The sequence below is a fragment of the Benincasa hispida genome, chromosome 11, assembly GCF_027475165.1.
Source record: "Benincasa hispida cultivar pf3 chromosome 11, pf3_genome.v1.1, whole genome shotgun sequence".
In the NCBI taxonomy this organism is placed as follows: Eukaryota; Viridiplantae; Streptophyta; class Magnoliopsida; order Cucurbitales; family Cucurbitaceae; genus Benincasa; species Benincasa hispida.
In genome coordinates this window covers 14949592-14970118 of record NC_143488.1, presented here as the reverse complement: position 1 = coordinate 14970118, position 20527 = coordinate 14949592, and the positions used below count along the sequence as shown (strand labels likewise).

Sequence of the window (20527 nt, the reverse complement as noted above, 5' to 3'; positions counted from 1 at the left end):
AAGGTATGACTGACCCAGGAGATACTGAGGTATGGTTAATTCAGTTAGAGAAAAGTTTTCAAGAAACTGGATGTCCTGAGGACTGTAAGGTCAAGTTGCAGTATTTTTGCTATAGAAACGTGCAGAGCAGTGGTGGAGAGTGATTGATTCTAGAAGAACAGATCAGAAGAAATGATATGGGATGAGTTTAAAAGAATTTTTGAAGATAAATATTATCTAGCTTCATATCATGAGGCGAAGAGGAACGAGTTCCTGAAGCTTGTTCAATATAATATGACAGTCGCTGAGTACGAGTAGAAGTATACCGAGTTGTCCAAGTATGCTTCTACGATCATAGCTGAAGAGAAAGGCCGATGTAGATGTTTTAAGGCTGGTTTGAGAAGAGAGATACAAAATCCCATTACTGCTACAACTAATTGGACAGATTTTTCCCAGTTAGTTGAGATTGCCATGCGAGTGGAAGAGAGCCTGATAGAGGATAGGTAGGACAGGGAAGGCTCTATAGGGGAGAAGAGGAAATTCACTCTAGGAGAGTTTGACAGGAGATATTTTAGGCCTTCTTTTAATGGTCCAATGACCTCTTAGGGCAATATAGCTGGTAGTTAGCAGAGGAGAGCTAGACAGAGATCCGATCAGACAGTTGGGAGATCTAGATTTAGACGTTCTGGGGAATCAGTGGCCAGCATAGAAAGCCCAGTGTACCAAATGTGACAAATTTCATATAGGATAATGTTATGAGGGGTAGAATGTCTGCTATCAGTGTGGACAACCTGCGCATTTCAGGAGGGAATGTCCTCAATTGATTTTAGGTGCACAGATTGAGCAGAAGGCAGCATCTCAGACTATGATGCAGCCTATGGTAGGCATTGCAAGTGATGAGGACACTAGTAGTGCCAAACAAAAGGGTATAGTGGGACGGACACGTCAGCAGGGCAAGGTTTACGCCATGACCCAGTAGGAGGCTGAGAATGCACTAAATGTTGTTACTGGTACAGTTTTTATTCATGATAGACCTGCACATATTTTATTTGATCCAAGAGCAACTCATTCATTTATTTCTAGTATGTTTACATTGAATATTGATACGGTGCTAGAAACTATGCTAGAAAGTTATTGAGTAAAGGTTGTATAACATATTTGGCCCATGTAACGGTTTCTCGACCGAGGAAGATAAGACCAGAGGATTTTCCTGTGGTACAAGAGTTCCTTGATGTATTTCCTAAAGAGTTATCAGGGTTACCACTAGATAGAGAGGTAGAGTTTACTATAGACTTGATACCAGGAACAACACATATCTCACAGGTATCGTACAAGATGGCTACAATTGATTTGAAGGAACTTAAAACTCAACTATAGGAATTCGTAGATAAGGGCTATATTAGGCCCAGTGTGTCACCTTGGGGAGCACCGATTATGTGTGTGAAGAAGAAAGATGGCACACTCAGATTATGTGTTGGTTACAGGCAAATGAACAAGGTAACTATAAGAAATAAGTATCAGTTACCTCGTATCGATGAGCTGTTTGATTAGCTGAAAGAAGCATCAATCTTTTCAAAGATTGATCTGAGATCAGGTTACCACCAATTGAAGATTAGAGAGTCAAATATTCCTAAGACAACTTTTCGATCCAGATATGGACATTATGAGTTTTTAATTATGCCACTTGGTTTAACTAATGCCTCAACAGTGTTTATGGATTTGATGAACAAAATATTTCATCCATACTTAGATCAACTTGTGATTGTTTTCATAGATGATATCCTAGTGTATTCAGGAACTAAAGAAGAACATGCAGAACATTTGAGGATAGTATTGCAAACATTATGAGATAAACAATTATATGCTAAGTTCAGCAAATGTGAGTTCTAGCTCGACTAGGTGGACACGTGGTGTCTGTAGTAGGTGTTAGCGTTGATTCTCAGACGATTAAAGCTGTAGTTAGATGGGATGACCTACCTCAGTAATAAAGGTACGTAGTTTCCTTGGCCTGATAGGTTACTACAGGAAGTTCGTAGAGAGCTTCTTGAAAATAGCCCTTCCATTGACCAATTTGACCAGAAAAGATGTTAAATTTGAATGGACAGATAACCGTGAATGAAGTTTTTAAGATTTGAAGTAAAGATTGGTAACTGCACCAATCTTAATTCTTCTAGTGCCAAGAAAGGAATTTGAGATTTATTGTGATGCATCTAGACCGGGTTTGGGGTATGTGTTGATGCAAGTGGTAAGGTTATAGCTTATATTTCCAGGCAACTGAAGAAACGTAAAGATAATTACCCTGCTCATGATCTGGAATTAGCAACTATTGTACTAACATTAAAGATATGGCGACATTACTTATATGGTGAGAAATGCCATATCTTTACAGATCATAAGAGTTTGAAATATATCTTTGATAAGAAGAAGTTAAATCTGAGACAAGTTGATAAAAGATTATGATTGCACTATTGACTACCACCCAGGCAAGTCTAATGTGGTAGTAGATGCTTTGAGCAGAAATTCGAGCTGTTCCAGAGACATGTTGAATTTTTTTAAGGGGAAGGTTGCTACAAGAGTTCAAAGGAGCTAATGCAACTCTGACAGTAGGTCATTTGGGAGACATGGTAGAACATTAAGACCTACACTAGTAGATGATATCATCAAGGGTCAAATGATAGACGATAATCTCAGCAAATTGATTGAAGAAGTTAAACAACTGTAGAGATCACATTTTATTCTAAGACAGGATGGAGCTTTAATGAAGGATGACATGTTATGTGTTTCTAATGATGAGCTATTGAAAAATATCGTACTAGAAAGGCACATGATTTAGCCTATGCTATGCACCCAAGTAGCACCAAGACGTACAGGGCATTGAAGAAGTTATATTGGTGGTTGGGGATGAAGAAAGACAAAGCCAGTTATGTAGACAGATGTCTGATCTGTCAGCAGGTTTAGCCAGTACGTTAGAGACCTGCAGGTTTGTTGAACCCACTTCCAGTACCTGAATGGAAATGGAAGCATGTGACCAATGATTTTATGTTTGGGTTACCTAGGACACGTAATGGTTATGACGGTATTTGGGTAATAATGGACAAGATGACAAAAAGAGTAAAATTTTTCCCCACTAAAGATACATCTACTTTGGACCAGCTGGCTAAGTTATATGTTGACCGACTTGTGAGCCAAGTGGAGCTCTAGTATCTATTATATCAGACAGAGATAAGATTCATTTCAAAGTTCTGGACTAGTTTGCGAAAGACACCTGGTACTAATTTGCATTTTAGTATAACCTTTAATCCATAGACAGATGGACAGTCAGAATGAACGATCCAGACTTTGGAAGATATGTTGAGATGTGTATTGCATTTTAAAAGTAGTTGGGATACACATTTATTATTAGCAGAATTTGCTTATAATAATAGTTATATTCCAGTATTGGTATGGCACTGTATGAGGCTTTGTATGAAATACCTTGTAGAACTCCGATTTGTTGGAATGAGGTCAGTGAAAGACAGTTAATAGTGAAGAAACTCTTAAACAAGAGTACCCATGAGCGAGTTCGGATCTTTCCTATTTCATTTTGACGAAATTACCATACACACATTCTAACAAACAGATATGCATTGTAACACTAATTATAGGTATGCTTTAACAATTAAAATACAACAAATTGAGTAAACGTACTAGTTGAAGACAATCTTCACTCAAACTCAATCCAGCGGAAGTGACTCCTCTACGGTTCTTATCACCCAGCAATCAGTCGCCTAACAGCACCACGATCGTCTACACGAACGACAGCGCACGAACAAGCAGCAACCGGGGATGACACCACCACTCAAAGCCCTTGGTATTCTCAGAGTGAGAATCCAAAGAGTGGACTTTGATGGAATTGGTAGAGGGAGGAGGAAAAGTCGATTGTGTAGAATGAACAAGCAAGTGGGAGATAGTAGATGACTATAGTATAGTCAGGTGTTTTTCGTTTAGGAAAAGGTACACGATTGTGTAGGTTTTTGATAACTTGTAGAAATACAAGTTATTTATACTGTTTTATTTAGATATTGCGGCTAAAAGAAAGAAAAGTTGCGTCGATAGTATATAAATTGGCTAAGAAATGCGAAAATTATGAAACGTCGTCAATACACCCATTAATACCATTGCGATAGTAGAATAAAATGTTTCAGTTTTTGTTTTGCAGGAAATAAGTCACCGCATGCATTCATGGCTCAAAGACAAAATGAACAACGTATCTACGTCGTATTGTGCCCATCAATCAAGAACGAAGAGATGATCAACGCAATGACGGCGCATGCGACAATCGATCAAGAGCTCTAGTGATTAACGCAATTTCAACTGCATGCGGTAATAAAAAAACACCGCATGCGGCGATAGATCGAAGATGTGATGACCAACGCATTTGGGGAAGATTCTGGCAAATGTACAGCTTTTAGTTGTGCATTTCTAACGGATTGATTGCGTAATAGAAGAAATTTTCCATTCCGCCATTTCAGGAACTACCATAACTATACAGTGGGGACCACAAATTCAAAGAGCTAAGGCCTCGCTTATAAATAGCTTCTTCAAATTCGCTGAAAAGATATACAAGTACAAATACTGGTACATATATGTATACATAGAGACGTGCATATACTCATTCTGAGAGAGAGGCTGGTCTAAAGTGACTATCCAGAGTAGATCTGGGAGAACCATGAGACAAGGGCGAGAGGTGAGTCTCCGAGCAGAGAATCCTTCCAATTCCCATAGTTGAAGCCCTATATGAAGGTCAATTCTACCGACAAACCAAGCCTGAGAGGGAAGCTTTCCTCTCCACCACTTCTACACGCCGGTAAGCACTATCTCTGTTGGGATCTGTGTCAAGACATTGACACTCTTTCTGCATTTGTTTCTAATCTTTATTTCATCATCTGTATTCATCTTCTTTAATCTTTCATTCACAACATGTATCAGACACTTAATTTTAGAATTAAATGTTATGATAGCCACCATTGTCATCTCTCTGTCTCTTTCCGTACATCCATAATCCATTTTCTCCATGATGTGTTCTTAATCCCCTGGGTAAATAGCAAGAATTAAACGAGTGAGTTAAATTGTTTAAGGAAATAATTAAGTTTAGCTAAAGCATGCTCGACGGCATCTTCACCTGTGAGAGCAGAAGTGAAGATTTTATTCCGCCTATCGAGAGAAGGTTGGAAGAATGCATTAACTAAAGCAAGAAGTATTTCCAAAGATGGAAACAACCTTGCATTCATCACATTCATCCCTGTTTCACCATAGAGATATGGGGACGTGGCCGATCACCGAGAAGTGTACGCCAAGGGAAAGCGGAATCTTAGTTGCATCTTTAACGCAAATGACAAACTTGCGATGTTTTTACTATTTACTCTTTCTCTTTTTGCTTCATTCATAAAGACTTGCCATCGCATACATCGATTCTTTGTACAACTTCACAGTCAGTTCTCGACCTCAGTATTGTGTATCATGTATCTTGTATCTTGTATCATATTAGTTTAGGATTTTACTTTATTAACGCAATGTTCTTTCAACTCAATTTATATTTCTGTATAAACCCAAATTCTTTATTCATTGTTAAACCAGTCGCATATGTCACATAAGTAACGCATTAACGAAAACAATCCCTATGTTCGACCTCGGATTAGTCTGAGAAACTTGCATTGAAATTATACTTGGTTTCAGCGCAAAGAAACTTGTGACATGCAGTACTCCATCGCATACTACGAGCATATCACCATCAACGCATATTTAGAACGTAGTATCGCATAAAAAATTCTCTTTATCGCAAAATACTTGAGTGCATATACAACACATCATTCATTTCATTCACAAACCATGCGTTAAAGTTAGATAAAGAAAAAGAAAAAGAGATCAAATCTATGTCATCAAGTTTATGGCAACATGAACTTGAATCATTTTGCATCTTCAGTAGTGTGTATAAGCGATACATCACATACACATCACAACATATATTCCATATCCTTACAAGTTTATGGCGCTGTTGCCAGGGACATGGACTTGTTCATTCATTCACATTCATATTTGTCCACATACTTAAAGATATAAAATATCGTTACAAGTTTATGGCACCGTTGCCAGGGATTGGTAACGGTTAGTGTTGAATACTTTTGTGGTATGTTGCAGGACAGATCTCTTTGTACTGTCTGTTTAACGTGAAGAACAGGCTGACGGTTTATGAGTACTGGAATTGATCCAGAAATTCTAAACTGACTTAGAGATCAATTGTATTTTTCGCGTAGGAACACATCAGAACCAAATTAAGCCCTGAAATTTCAAGACCTACGGTTGTGGAGAATGCAAGGTTTGAGATAAGGTCGGTCGTGCTTCAAATGATCTAAAATGCAGGATAGGAGAAGACACACATGCTCATTTGACCAGCTTCGTAGAAATGTGCAACACATTCTCCATACCCGGTGTGACTCCCGAAGGAATTAGATTGTATCTCTTCCCGTACACACTGCGGGATGAGGCAAGGAGGTGAACAATGTCCTTGATGACATTGTGCAGACAAGTTTGACCGCCTGCAGAGATATGGATTGCGGTAATCTTGAGAAATTTCTTTCAATCAGCATCTCTAAAATCTATGTTTAATTGCTTTCTTAATTGCCTTCTTTATTGCTCTATGCATTGCGCTATTTATTGTTTCCTTAAAACTAGCTTTTATTGCTTTATGAATTTACTGTTCATTTAATTTAATTGCGTTAATTTCCGTACTTTGTTCAATTTCCCTACTTCTATGCATAAATTGTGTTGTTCTTAAATTTTTGTGAATGATTGTTTAAAAGAAAATGAATACCGCAAAGTCTTAGTGACTTGCGTTGATGAAAATAATAATAAAAAATAAAAAATAAAAAAAAAGTGATACATCACATACACATCACAACATACATCCCGTATCCTTACAAGTTTATGGCACCGTTGCTAGGGACATGGACTTGTTCATTCATTCACATTCATATTTGTCCACATGCTTAAAGATATAAAAATATCGTTACAGTTTTACTAAGCAATCGTCTAGTAAATAGTAACTAATCGTTTAGATCAGCTTGACGCGCTAAGTGATCGTTTAGAAATTGCGTGCGATTGTTTAGTGTGTGAGTGTGTGATCGTTTAGGCGATGAGCGCTATCGTATAAGCTTTCAACTAAGCGATCATGAAGTTTCCACACCGTGAGCGAATTTTTGAACTCTTCTTTTCGTAGCACGCAAAATGAAAACAATTTTCATTTTTATTGTTTAGTTACAATAATCGAAATTGATCTTCCCACTTTAGCACGATTTAGGAGAAATTCTCGGTCAATGATCACATAACCACCTAATTAATTAATTAATCAATATAATCATACCAGATTCTTAACCTATAGTTTGATATCTTATATCTACTATAGTAATTTCTCCTCTACTTGATATAAATCATATTTATACCTAATTTTCTCCAAAATAATGTATCTCATACATTTAGTCAATTATATCATATATAATTAACTAGTTCAATTATATTATATATAATCGAACTCCCTCTTGTCAATTCAAATATTTCAAACAGACCCAAAAATCGATTCTCAACTTTATCCAAGCTACAAAAAGAACTTTATGGACCTGTGGCTCGAAGCTCTAATGGTACGTGAAAAGCTGACTAAACTCTTTAGCCATGAGATTCACCATTCGTTAACTACCAGACATTACACTAAAGACCAACAGCTGAACTCTTTTTACCACTGATATATTTTTGCGTCCATCGGATATAAACAATCATGAGTACGATGACCCTTCACAGATGCTCGTAAGTACAGCTGAGCTAATTTTTTATTTTGCCCCTGTAGTTACATCTCACTCCTTAAGTACCATTGATTCCTTTAATGAACAATATAACATAGTCCAACTATGTGTGAACACTTCTTGGGCCAAGAGAAGGTGTGTGGCGACACATTGTTCAAGCCGTAGAATCAGTCCTTAAGGGAGTTATCTATCTACTTACCTCTGATTCGGGAAAGAGTGAATTCCTTCTTGTGTAGTTGAGTTCCCAGCTCCCAAATTAGACGAATCCCCAAAGTGGTAGGTTTGAGTCGGTGACCTACCCACTCGCACTTATACAAATCAAAGAACCGCCCTCAATGGCAGGAGTTCCCAACTCACTCAGGATTGAGGTCATGTTACCTATGGTCATTCTAGTGAAGTGAAGTCTCTGTCATGAACGGTGTTATATAAAGAGATATTAACACTTCGTGGTTAGGTTTTATACAAACTCTTTGTATAGGACGCCCCCGCTCACATGTCCTCTACATGAATGATCAGGATCAGACCATCTGTGACAAGTCATAACAATTGTGACTATTCCACAAAGTGGTCTGCATCCGTAGCGTTACCAGGATAAGGTTTCCCTTATATATCCATATACTATAGACCATTTTGGTTATCACTTAAGACATGATCCACTTGTATGTCACTACATATGTGCTTAAGTTATATATAGTTAACTAGGGATTTTAGGTTTATTGGTTTTGTGGTAAAGCAAATAAAACAAAGAACTGAACAAAATCAAGAAGTGAAGTAAAATATCATATATTATACATCATATGTGTTCGTAGAAACTGTTTACAAACTATAGAACATGAGACTTTAGGGCATCAACCCCAACAAATAGAACCAGAGTTAGTTTAGGTAACATCAAGAAATGTTAAGTTAATTAGAAAAAATATGAAGATAGCTCGTGATAGATAGAAAAGCTATGCAAATAAAAGGAGAAAATAGTTAGTACTTGAGATTGGAGATCGGGTATTCCTAAAGCTATCACCATGGAAAGGAATACTCAGATTTGGTAGGAAAGGTAAGCTAAGCTTGATATATAGGACCTTATGAGATAATTGAACGTGTAGGGACAACAACCTACAAGTTAGCTTTACCTACTGAATTACCCAAGATACATGATGTTTTCCATGTATCTATGTTAAGGAAGTATGTACCTGATCCTACTCATATTCTCCAAGAACAACTAGTGAAATTAAAGGAAAATTTATCTTATGAAGAGGAACCAGTTCAAATCTTAGATAGAATAGAGCAGGTGTTAAGAAACAAGACTATTCCATTAGTAAAAGTCTTGTGGAGAAATCATGAAGTTAAGGAGGCTACATGGGAAGTTGAAGATCAAATGAAAAAAAAATATCCACACCTGTTCACATGAGAAGTTTTAGGAAAATTTTGATGATGAAATTTCTTTAAGGGAAGGTAAATTGTAAACCCCTGAACTTATTTTACTAAGTTAATTAAGTTTAAATTCTCTTAATTAAGTGTTTAAGGTGTGTATTAACAATAATGGAAAAAGTAGGTTAAGTATGTTTAATTAAATGATGTGTCTGAAATGTGAAAGAAGAAAATTTTCTAAGTGTTACGAGTATATATGTCCAGGTTGAGAACATAGTCGACACATAGAGTGTTGAGAATAATAATGGCAAGCTGGAAAAGGGCAAGAAAATATGTTAAATGTGGAATGTTGGGACTTGGGTGAAGTAGGAAGAAGTTAATGCTCAGAGGACTTAGTGGACTCCATGCATTGAAGCTATAAAGCACCATGCAGGCAACTCTATTAAACTATGCGACAGAAGTTTATGCGTTTAAGAGAAAAGGCTTAAGTGATTGCAAGACCATGCGATGAAGTTAAACTGAGAAATTCAGCTTAATTAACGAGTAAGTATGCCAGGGGACAGCCTTGTAAACGTCAATGAAAGGATAAGCATGCCAGGTGACAATTAATTAAGCAAACTCTTCATGCACGCCCAAGTATAAATAGGCTTCACAACGAAGGAGACTGTTTTACCAAATGTTTTCTAGCACCTAAATGAGGAGTGTTGCTGCCATCTGAAGAGTCTGAAGGTTAAAGAATTCTTGGCAAACTATTATTGTTTTACCAAATGTTTTCTAGCGCATAGACTGAGAAGGCGTTTCAGTGCTTACCTGAGCATATTGAGGAAGGATTTTCAATTATTAGCCAAGTTATAAGGTAAAATGGCTAAGGATAGCTAATGCGGTGAAGATAGTTAGATGTGCCGAACTTAGTTATGATGCGATGACTATCAATATACGGTGAAGTTAAGTTATGCGTTAAGCTCAACAAGACCTTTTCTTTTCAGGGCAAACACAAATAGGAGAGGCGTACAACCCCTTGGATAAGTAGCTTAAAATAATGCATGACAGGTTTTAATAAATGTTTTTCCAATGTTATTTTTATGAATGGTTTTAACATATAGGCATTTTATATGAGATTTTTATACCATGATTTTCTTTAACGCATGCCTTAAAATGAATGTTGACCTCATGATCCATGCTTTTAAACGAAGAAGTTATTTATGAGTTCAACATGCATTTTCCAGTAAGCCTAACCGCATGATGAAATTTATCAAGGAAATAACATAAGTATACTTCATGTTTACAAGGCACTATGCGTTGATATGAAACCATGAAGTATGATTATTTCAAATATGTATTATGTATATGTTTCTATATGTCTAAATTTTGGTGCCTTGTACAAACCCTACTCCAATGTTGGTAACAAAGGTATGATAAGATACCTAGATTTCAATGATGTTAGGGATCCTTGACACCAAAGTTATGGTAGGGTGATTAGGACCCAATTCAGCTCTACGTGTACATATGACTATGTTATTGACGTTGATGAGATCGAACAAAAGGGCCCTTTCTCAACTAAGGTTATTAGGGATAGAGAAAAAGGGCTCTCCCACATGTTCAGATAGTGGAGTAGTGGGGTTTTTAGAAAGATACGAATGAGTTTATTTCAGGGTTTTCTTTTATATGATATATTTTTAAGATTTCAGTTCCATTTCCAAAACCTTGATTATGATTTTATAATCGTTTCCTTGATAAGCAAGTTCACGTTATTTATGATTCAAAGTATATTTTATTTAAGATAGTTACTCTCCAGCTCACTCTTTAAAAATGTTTTCCTCCTCAGGTAGCAGTCGATGTCCCAAGACCTAGCAATTCTGCTCAGACCCATAGAGAGCGAAAATTTAGGTGGCTCATCATGTTTTATTATTTAGTTTTATGTCCCATGGCAGGGGAAATGGTAGAGTTGTATTGAACAAATGTTGTGTATGGGCGTGGTTTATGAAAACTGTTATGTATGTTGATGTTGATATTTCTGATTAGCAGTAACTTATATGCTTAAAGCTGTTGCTGAAACTGTGTGTTAAGGTTTAGAGGATTATAAATTGCTAATCAAGTGTAACAGGTGCTAAGGATAGAAGTTTTCAGGAGTATGTTGGGCAGTAGTTGTAATAAGAGGGTTGATAATTATTGTCTTCACATCCCTTCTCAGATTAAGATGGTAATCTGGGGAGGGGTGTCATTGAATATTATTTTTTGCTTAAAAAATATCTCTCAAATTTTAAAAGTATTAATACCCTTAGAAAAATCTAAACTATTCTTACCAATTATCGTAATTTTTGGATGAAAATTGTTAGTACTTTTTTTTATTTAAAATTTTCATTAATATCCTTAAATTGAAAAAGAAAAGTTAAAAAAATACCTTACTACTAGTGTATAGATGGAAATCGTTAGTACTTCATTTAATAAATAGTTCTCCAAATATTTAAAAGTTGTATTAATATCTTTAATCTTTAGAAAAGAGAGTTCACCAAGGTTTTTATTGTTAGTATGCATATGTATGAAAATCATTTACCTACATCATATCATCTTCCTCTTCTATTTCCTTTTTCTCATTTACTTCAACCTATGTTGGTTACTTTTCTATTTTTTCTCTTTTTTTTCCTCCATTCTTCGCTACCCTCTTACTCCCATTCTTCTATTCTCCAATCTCTAAAAATATATGCAGTTCAATCAAAGCATGTAGACAGTAGCAAAAAAGAAAGAAAATAATGGAACCACCAAGAGACTTTAGGACTTAGATGTTTTAACAAGGTTTTACATTACCAGTTGAATGTGAGTTAATACGAAGTTTGATCCCATTTGATTAGTGAGAAAATTGGTATAAGAATTAGAGATATCAGAAAAAAAAAAAGGAGTATCTATATGAAAAATAAGGTATTTATAAGAGTTGTTTTTAAATTGGTTTTTTCCAACTCAAGATAACTTCAAAGAAATTGACTATTATGATGTTAAAATTCCTTACATTTATGTTTGAACCTATGGTAACTTTCAATCATTGCCTTTAATTTTGAAAATATTTCATTTTTATTTTTGAATTTTAAAGAAACAAAACTACTTTTCTATTTATTTTTTTGATAAACTTGTGAAGAGGGAGAAACAAACAAAGAAACCCAAAATAGTTCAACCTAGGGACCATTTTTCTCAATCAGGTTCTTATCTTTGAGGATAAAAATTATCTTCTTGCATCAAAAAATCATTTTTCGTTGTTGTTCTCTTTGTGTTAGAGTTTTATGGTAGACAATACCTTTTAAAGTCGTGTTTTGGTGTTTTTACGAGGGTTGTTAGACGAAATGTCTTAATACTTGTAGTTTCTGGTAGGCTATTGTTGTTTTCAAGATGTGGTTCTTTCATATCTTTTTGTTTTTTTATTGGGAATATTTTGATAGTTTATTCTCCTTCATTGTGGTTCTTTTTTTTATGATTCAGAATGTCTTTTAAGGTTACCTTTTCCACTCTAGTACATATTTAAGGGTCATGATATTGTTTGCTAGGTTTAGCAAGTCCATGAAAAAAAGACTATTGTTGATGGTTACATGTAATCTCATTGAAAACCTCTTATGTGTGTCCTTTTCTGTGAAGGTAGTGTGTTTGTTTTTTGTTTTCTATACATTCTCACTTGGAGAATACCGATTAAGTTCATATTGAAATTGAGAATGATTCTCTATTTATGGGGAGCCCAAGTTCATAGGGTGAAGTGATAACTTGAAGCAAGAAAGATAAACAATACATAAAGAAGGAGACTCATGATTAGGAGGAACCTAAGATATATTGAGAGGGAGTCTCCTGTTTAGAGAGAGCCTAAGTGTTATTTCAAAGTGTATAGTTAGATGTGTGTCACTGTTATTGCCTGTCTCAACAGATAAGTACAACATTATAATTACTTTACTTTACATTAGTAGATTTATCTTTTTTGGGCACACTGCCCTTCAGAAGTAGGTGGTATTTACCGAACTGGGTTACCAATTTCTATGTTGCTTTTGTCTACTATTTCTCTGAGTTGTCCTATTGAGTGTTATAACATTGTTTTTAACATCTATTATTTAGTGCATTAACCTTATGAGCTTTAATCATACTATATATTTTGATGATAACAAAAGTTTATTTAATGATGACTTTAGTGTTTTAAAGTGTCCATAGTATAGAGCTCGGAGAAACAGTTTCTATGCATGTTGAATCACTCAAATTGGACATAAATGAAGAAAAAGAAGAGTGAAAAGGATCCGAGTTGCTCTTTAGTCGAGATGAGAAAAAAAGAGGATCGTGTAAGTTTTATTCTCATCTGCAAGAGAATATTTCCAAATAAAATACTTAAGAAGGATTCTTGAGAGTAGATGTAGGCACATTGCTGGACCACTATAAATCTGGTGTCTTTTTTTCCCTAAACTCACCTTACTTTTGCACTTAATTTGTTTTTTAATTTGTAGATTGAATGTTAGGATTATTTTGTTGTTTTGCATAATTGTGATATATGTTACTAACTTGAATTATTGCTTGATGCTATTTGATTTTCTTAAATTAAAATTAAAATTAAAATTTAATAGTCACATTTCGAATTATAAAATTAAAATTGGTAGATAATCCTATTCACCCCTCTAGTGTTGCCATTAGATCCCATGTAGTGTAGTTTTACCTTCCTATTTTTTATCTTTTGTTCCATAAACCCATACTTTTGAAGGACTCAACTTTTCCACATTTTTTGATTGAATTACAAATTTGGTTCCTATAGTTTTAGATAAGTTAGAATTTAACCTCTATACTTTTAGAAATTAGAATTCAATCCCTGTAGTTTGATAAGAACCTTATAAATAGTCCTCATGATTTGATCAAATCATAAAAACTAAATTCTAGCTTCCTTTAAACTAAACGGATCAAATGTATAATTTAACTTTTTTTTCATAAACATCATCCTTTCACCAATCTGTTGTTTTAAAAAAACAATAATAAATAAAATAAAAATCTCTCACCAAGCTTTCATTTTTACCTTTTCCTACTATTTCTACTAAAACTTTTTCTTTTAAATTTGTTTTTTTCCCTCTAAATTGAGACCTTTTTTCTTAATATGATTTAAATTCTTCAATTTTTTTTACAACTCATTGCCAAGTATGCCTACATGCGACCTCCCTTTTCTTTTTAAACTTAGGTCAAATCATAATATCATCATATAAATCGGAAGCTACTGAATGGTTTGAAACAATTTGAAAGTTAAAAATTAAAATCAAAATCTTGAAATAATGACATAATTAAAAATTTGAAACAAATTCTTAACTTTAGAGGTATGTGTGACATCTTTGTCACATGTATCACTATTTTTACGAGTAATCGCTCATTAACCTTAAAAATCAATAGAAGAATAGTTTTTGACACAACTTCAAAAATTTTAGAATATAAATTAATATTTTTCGTCAATATTTTAAAGTTTATACTATCAACCTTAATCTCTACATTAGAGGTTTGATTCCCCCATCTCTCGTATTATATAAAATAATGATAATAAATAAATATTAAGTTAAAATACTATTTTTATCCTTATACTTTGATGCTTGTTCAATTTTGGTCATTATACCTTCAATTGTCCAATTTTAGTTAATGTACTTTTAATAAATCTTAAATCTAGTTTCATTTCCTAGTTTATTATTTATTTTTAGAAAACTTTTTGTTATATATAAGAAATTTTATTATAAATTTTGAAAAACATATCCACATATGATATTTCTTTACCTGAAAATTATTATTATTATTTAACTAATTTTGTTAAAAATTAATTTTATGATACTAAATTTAAGATTTATCAAAAGTATAAAGACTAAAATTAGACAATTAAAAATACATGAACGAAAATTAAACAAACTTTAAAGTATAGAGATGAAAATAATATTTTTTCTATTATTATTATTATTAGAAAAATTATTTTAAATGATAAAACTACTTAAAATATTTATAAATAATAAAATATCATAATAGATATAATCTAGGTACATATAGACCATAAATATTATGGTTTATTTTTCTATATTTAGAAATAGTGTTAAATTATTATCATCATTATTATTATTATTATTTTTTTTGAGAGGACGAAATAAAAAGGCGCTGTCCGTTGTGTAATAAGCACGATTTGGCCGAAACAAAGCCCTCTTCTTTTCTTCTTGTCTCTCTCGCTCGCTCTTCTCCTGTGTCTGGTGTGGCCATCCTCTTTCTTCCCTTCTTCGATTCTTCGTTTACTGGCAAACCAAATTCTCCCTTTTCCTTAACTTTCTCGAATTCATGTCGGTATGTCATTCCTCTTTCTCCAATCCAATTCCTGTTTTTTTCCCTTCTCGATTTATCGCGATCCCTTTTTTCCTTGATTGATTCGATTTGATTTTTTCTTTCCTCAATTGGGTTTTTTTCTATTACTTGATTGTTGGTTTTCCCATTTCATGATACCTCTTTTCTTTGTTCCCTTTAGATTCACTGCCTTGATTGTTTCCCCCCTTTTTGGAGATTCGCTGATGCTTGTTGTGGCTGGATTTTCTTCCCCATTATTATAATTTCTGTATTTCTTCGTTTAATTCGAAGGATTTGGTTTTCATTTTTGTGAATCCTACGTATTTCTCTCGTTTGAATTTTCTGAAATATTTCCTATTCACTCTGATCTCATCAATCATTTTTGTTTGTTTTTGAAGTGAGTTTCCATTATCATGGTTCGGTTCATGGGGGTAATTTAGTTTTTCGTTATGGAACTTGATCCACCAGTTATTGTACTTGACAGAGTTCTGATTGATAAAGGATATTTCAAATTTAAATCAGCTGTAAACAAACGTTGCTAGTTTTTTTCCCCATCATTTTCTCATCTCTCATCTATTTTGTCTAATTTCTGATTTCTGCTGTTAATCATGGATTATCCTGTTTTTAGCTCATTGATCGAAGAAAGAGCAGTTAGTCCTTCAACTTAAAACATCGAAATCCACGATCTATATATTTTAGGAGATTAAAGGTTCAATAATTGAATCCTTATTTTCATTATTCAGTGTATGACTTCTTTTGATTGACACAACTATGACTTGTAGCAAGGAAGATAGTTTTGTTGGGTTAAATTATAAATTTGGTTTATGCACTTTAGCTCTATTTGGTCCATTGAAGTTTTATAATTTTCTGTTTGGTCTTAAACTTTGGACTATGCTTTTATCTAATCCTTGGTATTATTAACAGAAACTAAATAGGCATGCTATTTAAGCATTCCTTTAATGGTGTTAATTGTTAATGGTAGGGACTGGATAGAAGTATAATCAAAGTTTAGAGACATAATTATTTTAATGGTTTGAATCAGACATGCATTAAACTCCGAAGTATAGGGACTGAATGTATGTATTCTAACAGGAGAAGGGTCAGCCACTACCGAAGTTCGGTGAATGGGATGTTAATAATCCTGCTTCTGCAGAGGGCTTCACTGTGATCTTTAATAAGGCAAGAGATGAGAAGAAAACCGGTGGCCAACCTGAATCACCTGGAAAGGCACCTCAGGCCAAACATGCAGCAGATCCTGGCAAACCTCAGGCTGTAAGATGCTATAAACGCAATTTTTTTCCTAGCCTTTTCTATCATGCCTGATATATATCTCCTGTTCATGGTGACATTTACGCTCATCCATGCCCATTCTGAATACCATTAGGATATAAGTGGTTGGTTATAAATAGAGGGAATGAGAAGAGATGAAGGTAAAAGATAGTTTTCTTGGTTTAGAATGAGTGAGTATACTCTTGAGGGGTGGTCCCCGAAAAGTACCTCGAATAGTCGGAGAGTCATTGTATTTCTTTACCTTTTATATTTCAATTTCATTTCAGTTCTTTGGTTTATATCTTGATACAAACTTTTCTTCTAAGGGGTGTTTGAAGCGCTGAGTTGAGTTCTAAAGGCTGAAGTTAATATATTGGAGTTAGGAAGTCTGCATTTGGAGTGTAGAGTTATGAAGATAGAGTTCTTCGATAAATGTGCAAGAGAGAGAAAGAGGGAAAGATGAAGTTCGTCGATAAATGTGCAAAATTTAATTGAACACTATTGAAGTTGGTGAAGTTGAGTTATTTAACACCAACTTATGAAGTCGGTAGGCCAAATACCCCTAAGAATTATCTTATAACCGACTTCTCCAATTAATTAGACTTGTGTTCTTGTTTGATCTTGAAAATGCATCAATTAAGTATCAAAATGCATTTATTTATTTTTTTTTATTGAAATGCAATAGATGCTTTTGGACTTTGGAATGATGCTCCAATCCTTTTTTTTTCTCGCTTCTATTTGTTTAATCAACCATCAGTAGGGGGAAATTGGGGGGAAAATGATCTATTTTGCGATTTCTTTATGAGCTGTTACACCTTTCCCTCATGTGGATAATTTTTCTGCTGTGTTTCAGAAGAAATGGTTCTGCTGCATACGCCCGCCTACAGAATCTTGATGGTATTACCTTTCTGTAGATAACCACCGTATTATGCTAAGATCGTCTCCGCTGTTTTTCGATAGAAGATGAAATTTTTAAAGCTATGATCAGCGTGCTATACTATTTGCTTCATAGTCTGAGTCATGGAGGAAAAAAGTAGAAGAATTTTACGTTCTTTATTTGTGGTGCTGATGTGGTGGATTGTCAGTAGAAGCTGAGCTATGCTATCTCATTTGTCTCTGCTCCCTTTTTTGTCCTTCTTTTGTTGTCTTTTTAAATGAATTTTGCTCATTATATCTGATATTGAATCTCTATTATTGTTTGTGAAATTGTTTCTTTCTCTCTTTTTATTTCATTTTCCTCTGTACATGATTTTTTTCTAATCCAAAACAACCCTTTATAGAAATCCATGCCTCAGTTTGGACCTTTGGGCTGCCAAGAAGACAACATTTTTTCTTTTCTTGGAGAAAGAACTGTATTCTTTTGCTTTCTAAAGCATGGAGTATAACATTTATGTTGAAAATATTGACAAAAGTTAAGTGAGGATGATATGAATATAGATACTAATACAGATGATTTATATATAATGGTGCATGAGAAGTCTAGAAAGTAATTCTTGAACAACTCACATGTGAAGGAGGAATAGTTTTAGTCCTATACCAGACCATGATGAGTAGTTATAGTTTTGGGAAAAAACACAATAGAAATCTCTTCAACCTTTCCATCACTTATTCTGCAATACTCTTTTAGCCAGAGTTTGATCAGAGGTGCAGTTGTACTTGGAAAAAAAATCCATAAAAACTCGATACTTAACTTCGGGTATTATAGTACACTCTTGAAAATTGACATGATTGATTTAATATATAAGAAAGGAACACACAGCACATTTCTTTAGAATAGGGCCTCAGGCGTGATTGGTCTCTAATGTTTCAAATTGGCCATAAAAACTTCTTGACTAGGATACCATATAGGTCATGTGCTTTAAAGAAGAGTAGTTGGCCAAGTTAAAAGTAGATGAATAGATGATTATTTGAGGAGAGGTCCATAGGTTCTTTGTTCAAGAAGAGAATTGTTGAGAATGTGATTAAAAAAACCTATATAAGTTAGAAAAGTGAAATATTAATCAAGATATATAAGAGAAGCGAAGAGAACTACTTCACTGTTATGAGAGCTTTTGAGTAAAACAGAAAATGAAACCACGGAGGCTTATACCTAAAGTAGACAATATCGTACCATTAAGAAAAGATCAAGTTCTAAATGTTTCATTATCTTAATACAATTGTGCTATTTGTTTATTTATTTTTAATCTTTGAGATCAAACAAGTGGAGATAAGAGACTTGAACTTCTGACTTCTTGGTCAATAAAGTATGTCTTAATGAGTAATTTCAAAACTAACCTCATTGACTTGTAGAAAAACAAATTGTTTATTACTCAAAATATGAATAATCGACTCTTTGACCAGAATTTCATCTAATGAAATGCTTCCCCATGCTTTGACTTGCTATATAAACAGAAAATAGGAGAAAGACTGAAAGAAGGAAAAAGAATGCTTTGCAATGGTGGAACTAAGCATTGAATAGTCAGAGCAAGGAGGGGACGACTGATAGAAAGTGTGGACGACGTGAAAAAGAAGCCTGGCACACATGCCTGCTTTAGAATGGTAGAGAATGTACAACATCTTCAATGTTAGTTTTTACCAATTTTTTTTTCAATACTTTGTCATTTTTTTATGCCTCATTTTTTAAATTGTCTAATCCATTTTTAGTGTCGGTCAAAAAGTTAAAAACGACATTATATATTTTGTATTCGGTTAGTAAATGTCCGTCATTGTACTTTATAAAAAAATTGTTTATTGTAATTCGTGCTTGTTATATTCTGCATGGCAAACCAACAGTATTTCTCTTCCACCTATAAATGCACAAAGCCCAAACCTAGAATATAACAATAGATACAACAATACACTCTATCACAAAACTAAATACAAAGTTACCTACAATGAAGTACACTTCTATAATAATTTATCCACAAACAACAATTAGTACTTCCAACCCATTCTATCAGTACTTATCAAATATGAATAAACACACTAACCAACATTTGTATATCGATAACACACTTCCATAGAATAATAGTTAAAATTATCATATCCAACACTCATATGGAATCACCCGCCTCTCCAAAACTACAATCAGAAATACCAAACACTTCTATAATATTAATAATCATTTCTCACCTTCATAAATATCAATTAGTACTTCCATGAGTACTTACACCAAATACCCATAAACAAAAAAAATTATACATAAATCTTCCAATAAAAAGATCATGGTTAGATAATAATTCGTCTAGCCACAAATTGATTAGTACTTCAGATTCATTCTAAACTTGCATATTTTACTCAAAACTCATCAAGATTCATTTTAAGCTAGAATTTACATTCTATTGAGACAAAAAAACAATAATTACATTCTTACATAAATCGGCCAACAAAACTTGCCCATTGTGTTCGAATTACGTCAATCTCTCCTTGGGTATATGCATTTTTTTTGTATTGAACTACAAAAAGAAAAAAAAAATAAACTCAACATAAGTTTACATCATTTATTAAATTAAAGCTAGTATATAAAAAATAAATAATTTATATATGAGGCTAGTAATGGGAGTAGTAGGATCATGCACTATTTCGTGTATATACTTTTGCAGATAGTACCTGCATCCTACAGAATCTAATTGACGGGGGCACTGCATGTGAAGAAGTTGAAAACAATTATTCTTACGTTTGAATGAACATAATTTATTAAAATATTAATGTAAATTTACTTTTATAGGTTTCCATTTTGGAGAAGACCGATGGTGTTGGAGATCGTGTTTGACTTGCCATGTTTTCAATCCATTAAATAG

The 20527-nt window shown here is 33.9% G+C and overlaps 1 protein-coding gene across 1 annotated transcript; it reads left to right on the top strand.

The window, feature by feature from the left end:
* The first annotated feature begins 15290 nt into the window (after positions 1-15290).
* LOC120091846 (protein NOI4-like) lies at positions 15291-17954 on the top strand. The gene is made up of 3 exons (XM_039049997.2): positions 15291-15482; positions 16572-16751; positions 17602-17954. The coding sequence occupies exons 1-3, from the start codon at positions 15477-15479 to the stop codon at positions 17641-17643; spliced, it is 228 nt and encodes a 75-aa protein (XP_038905925.1). The 5' UTR covers positions 15291-15476; the 3' UTR covers positions 17644-17954.
* The last annotated feature ends 2573 nt before the right edge of the window (positions 17955-20527 follow it).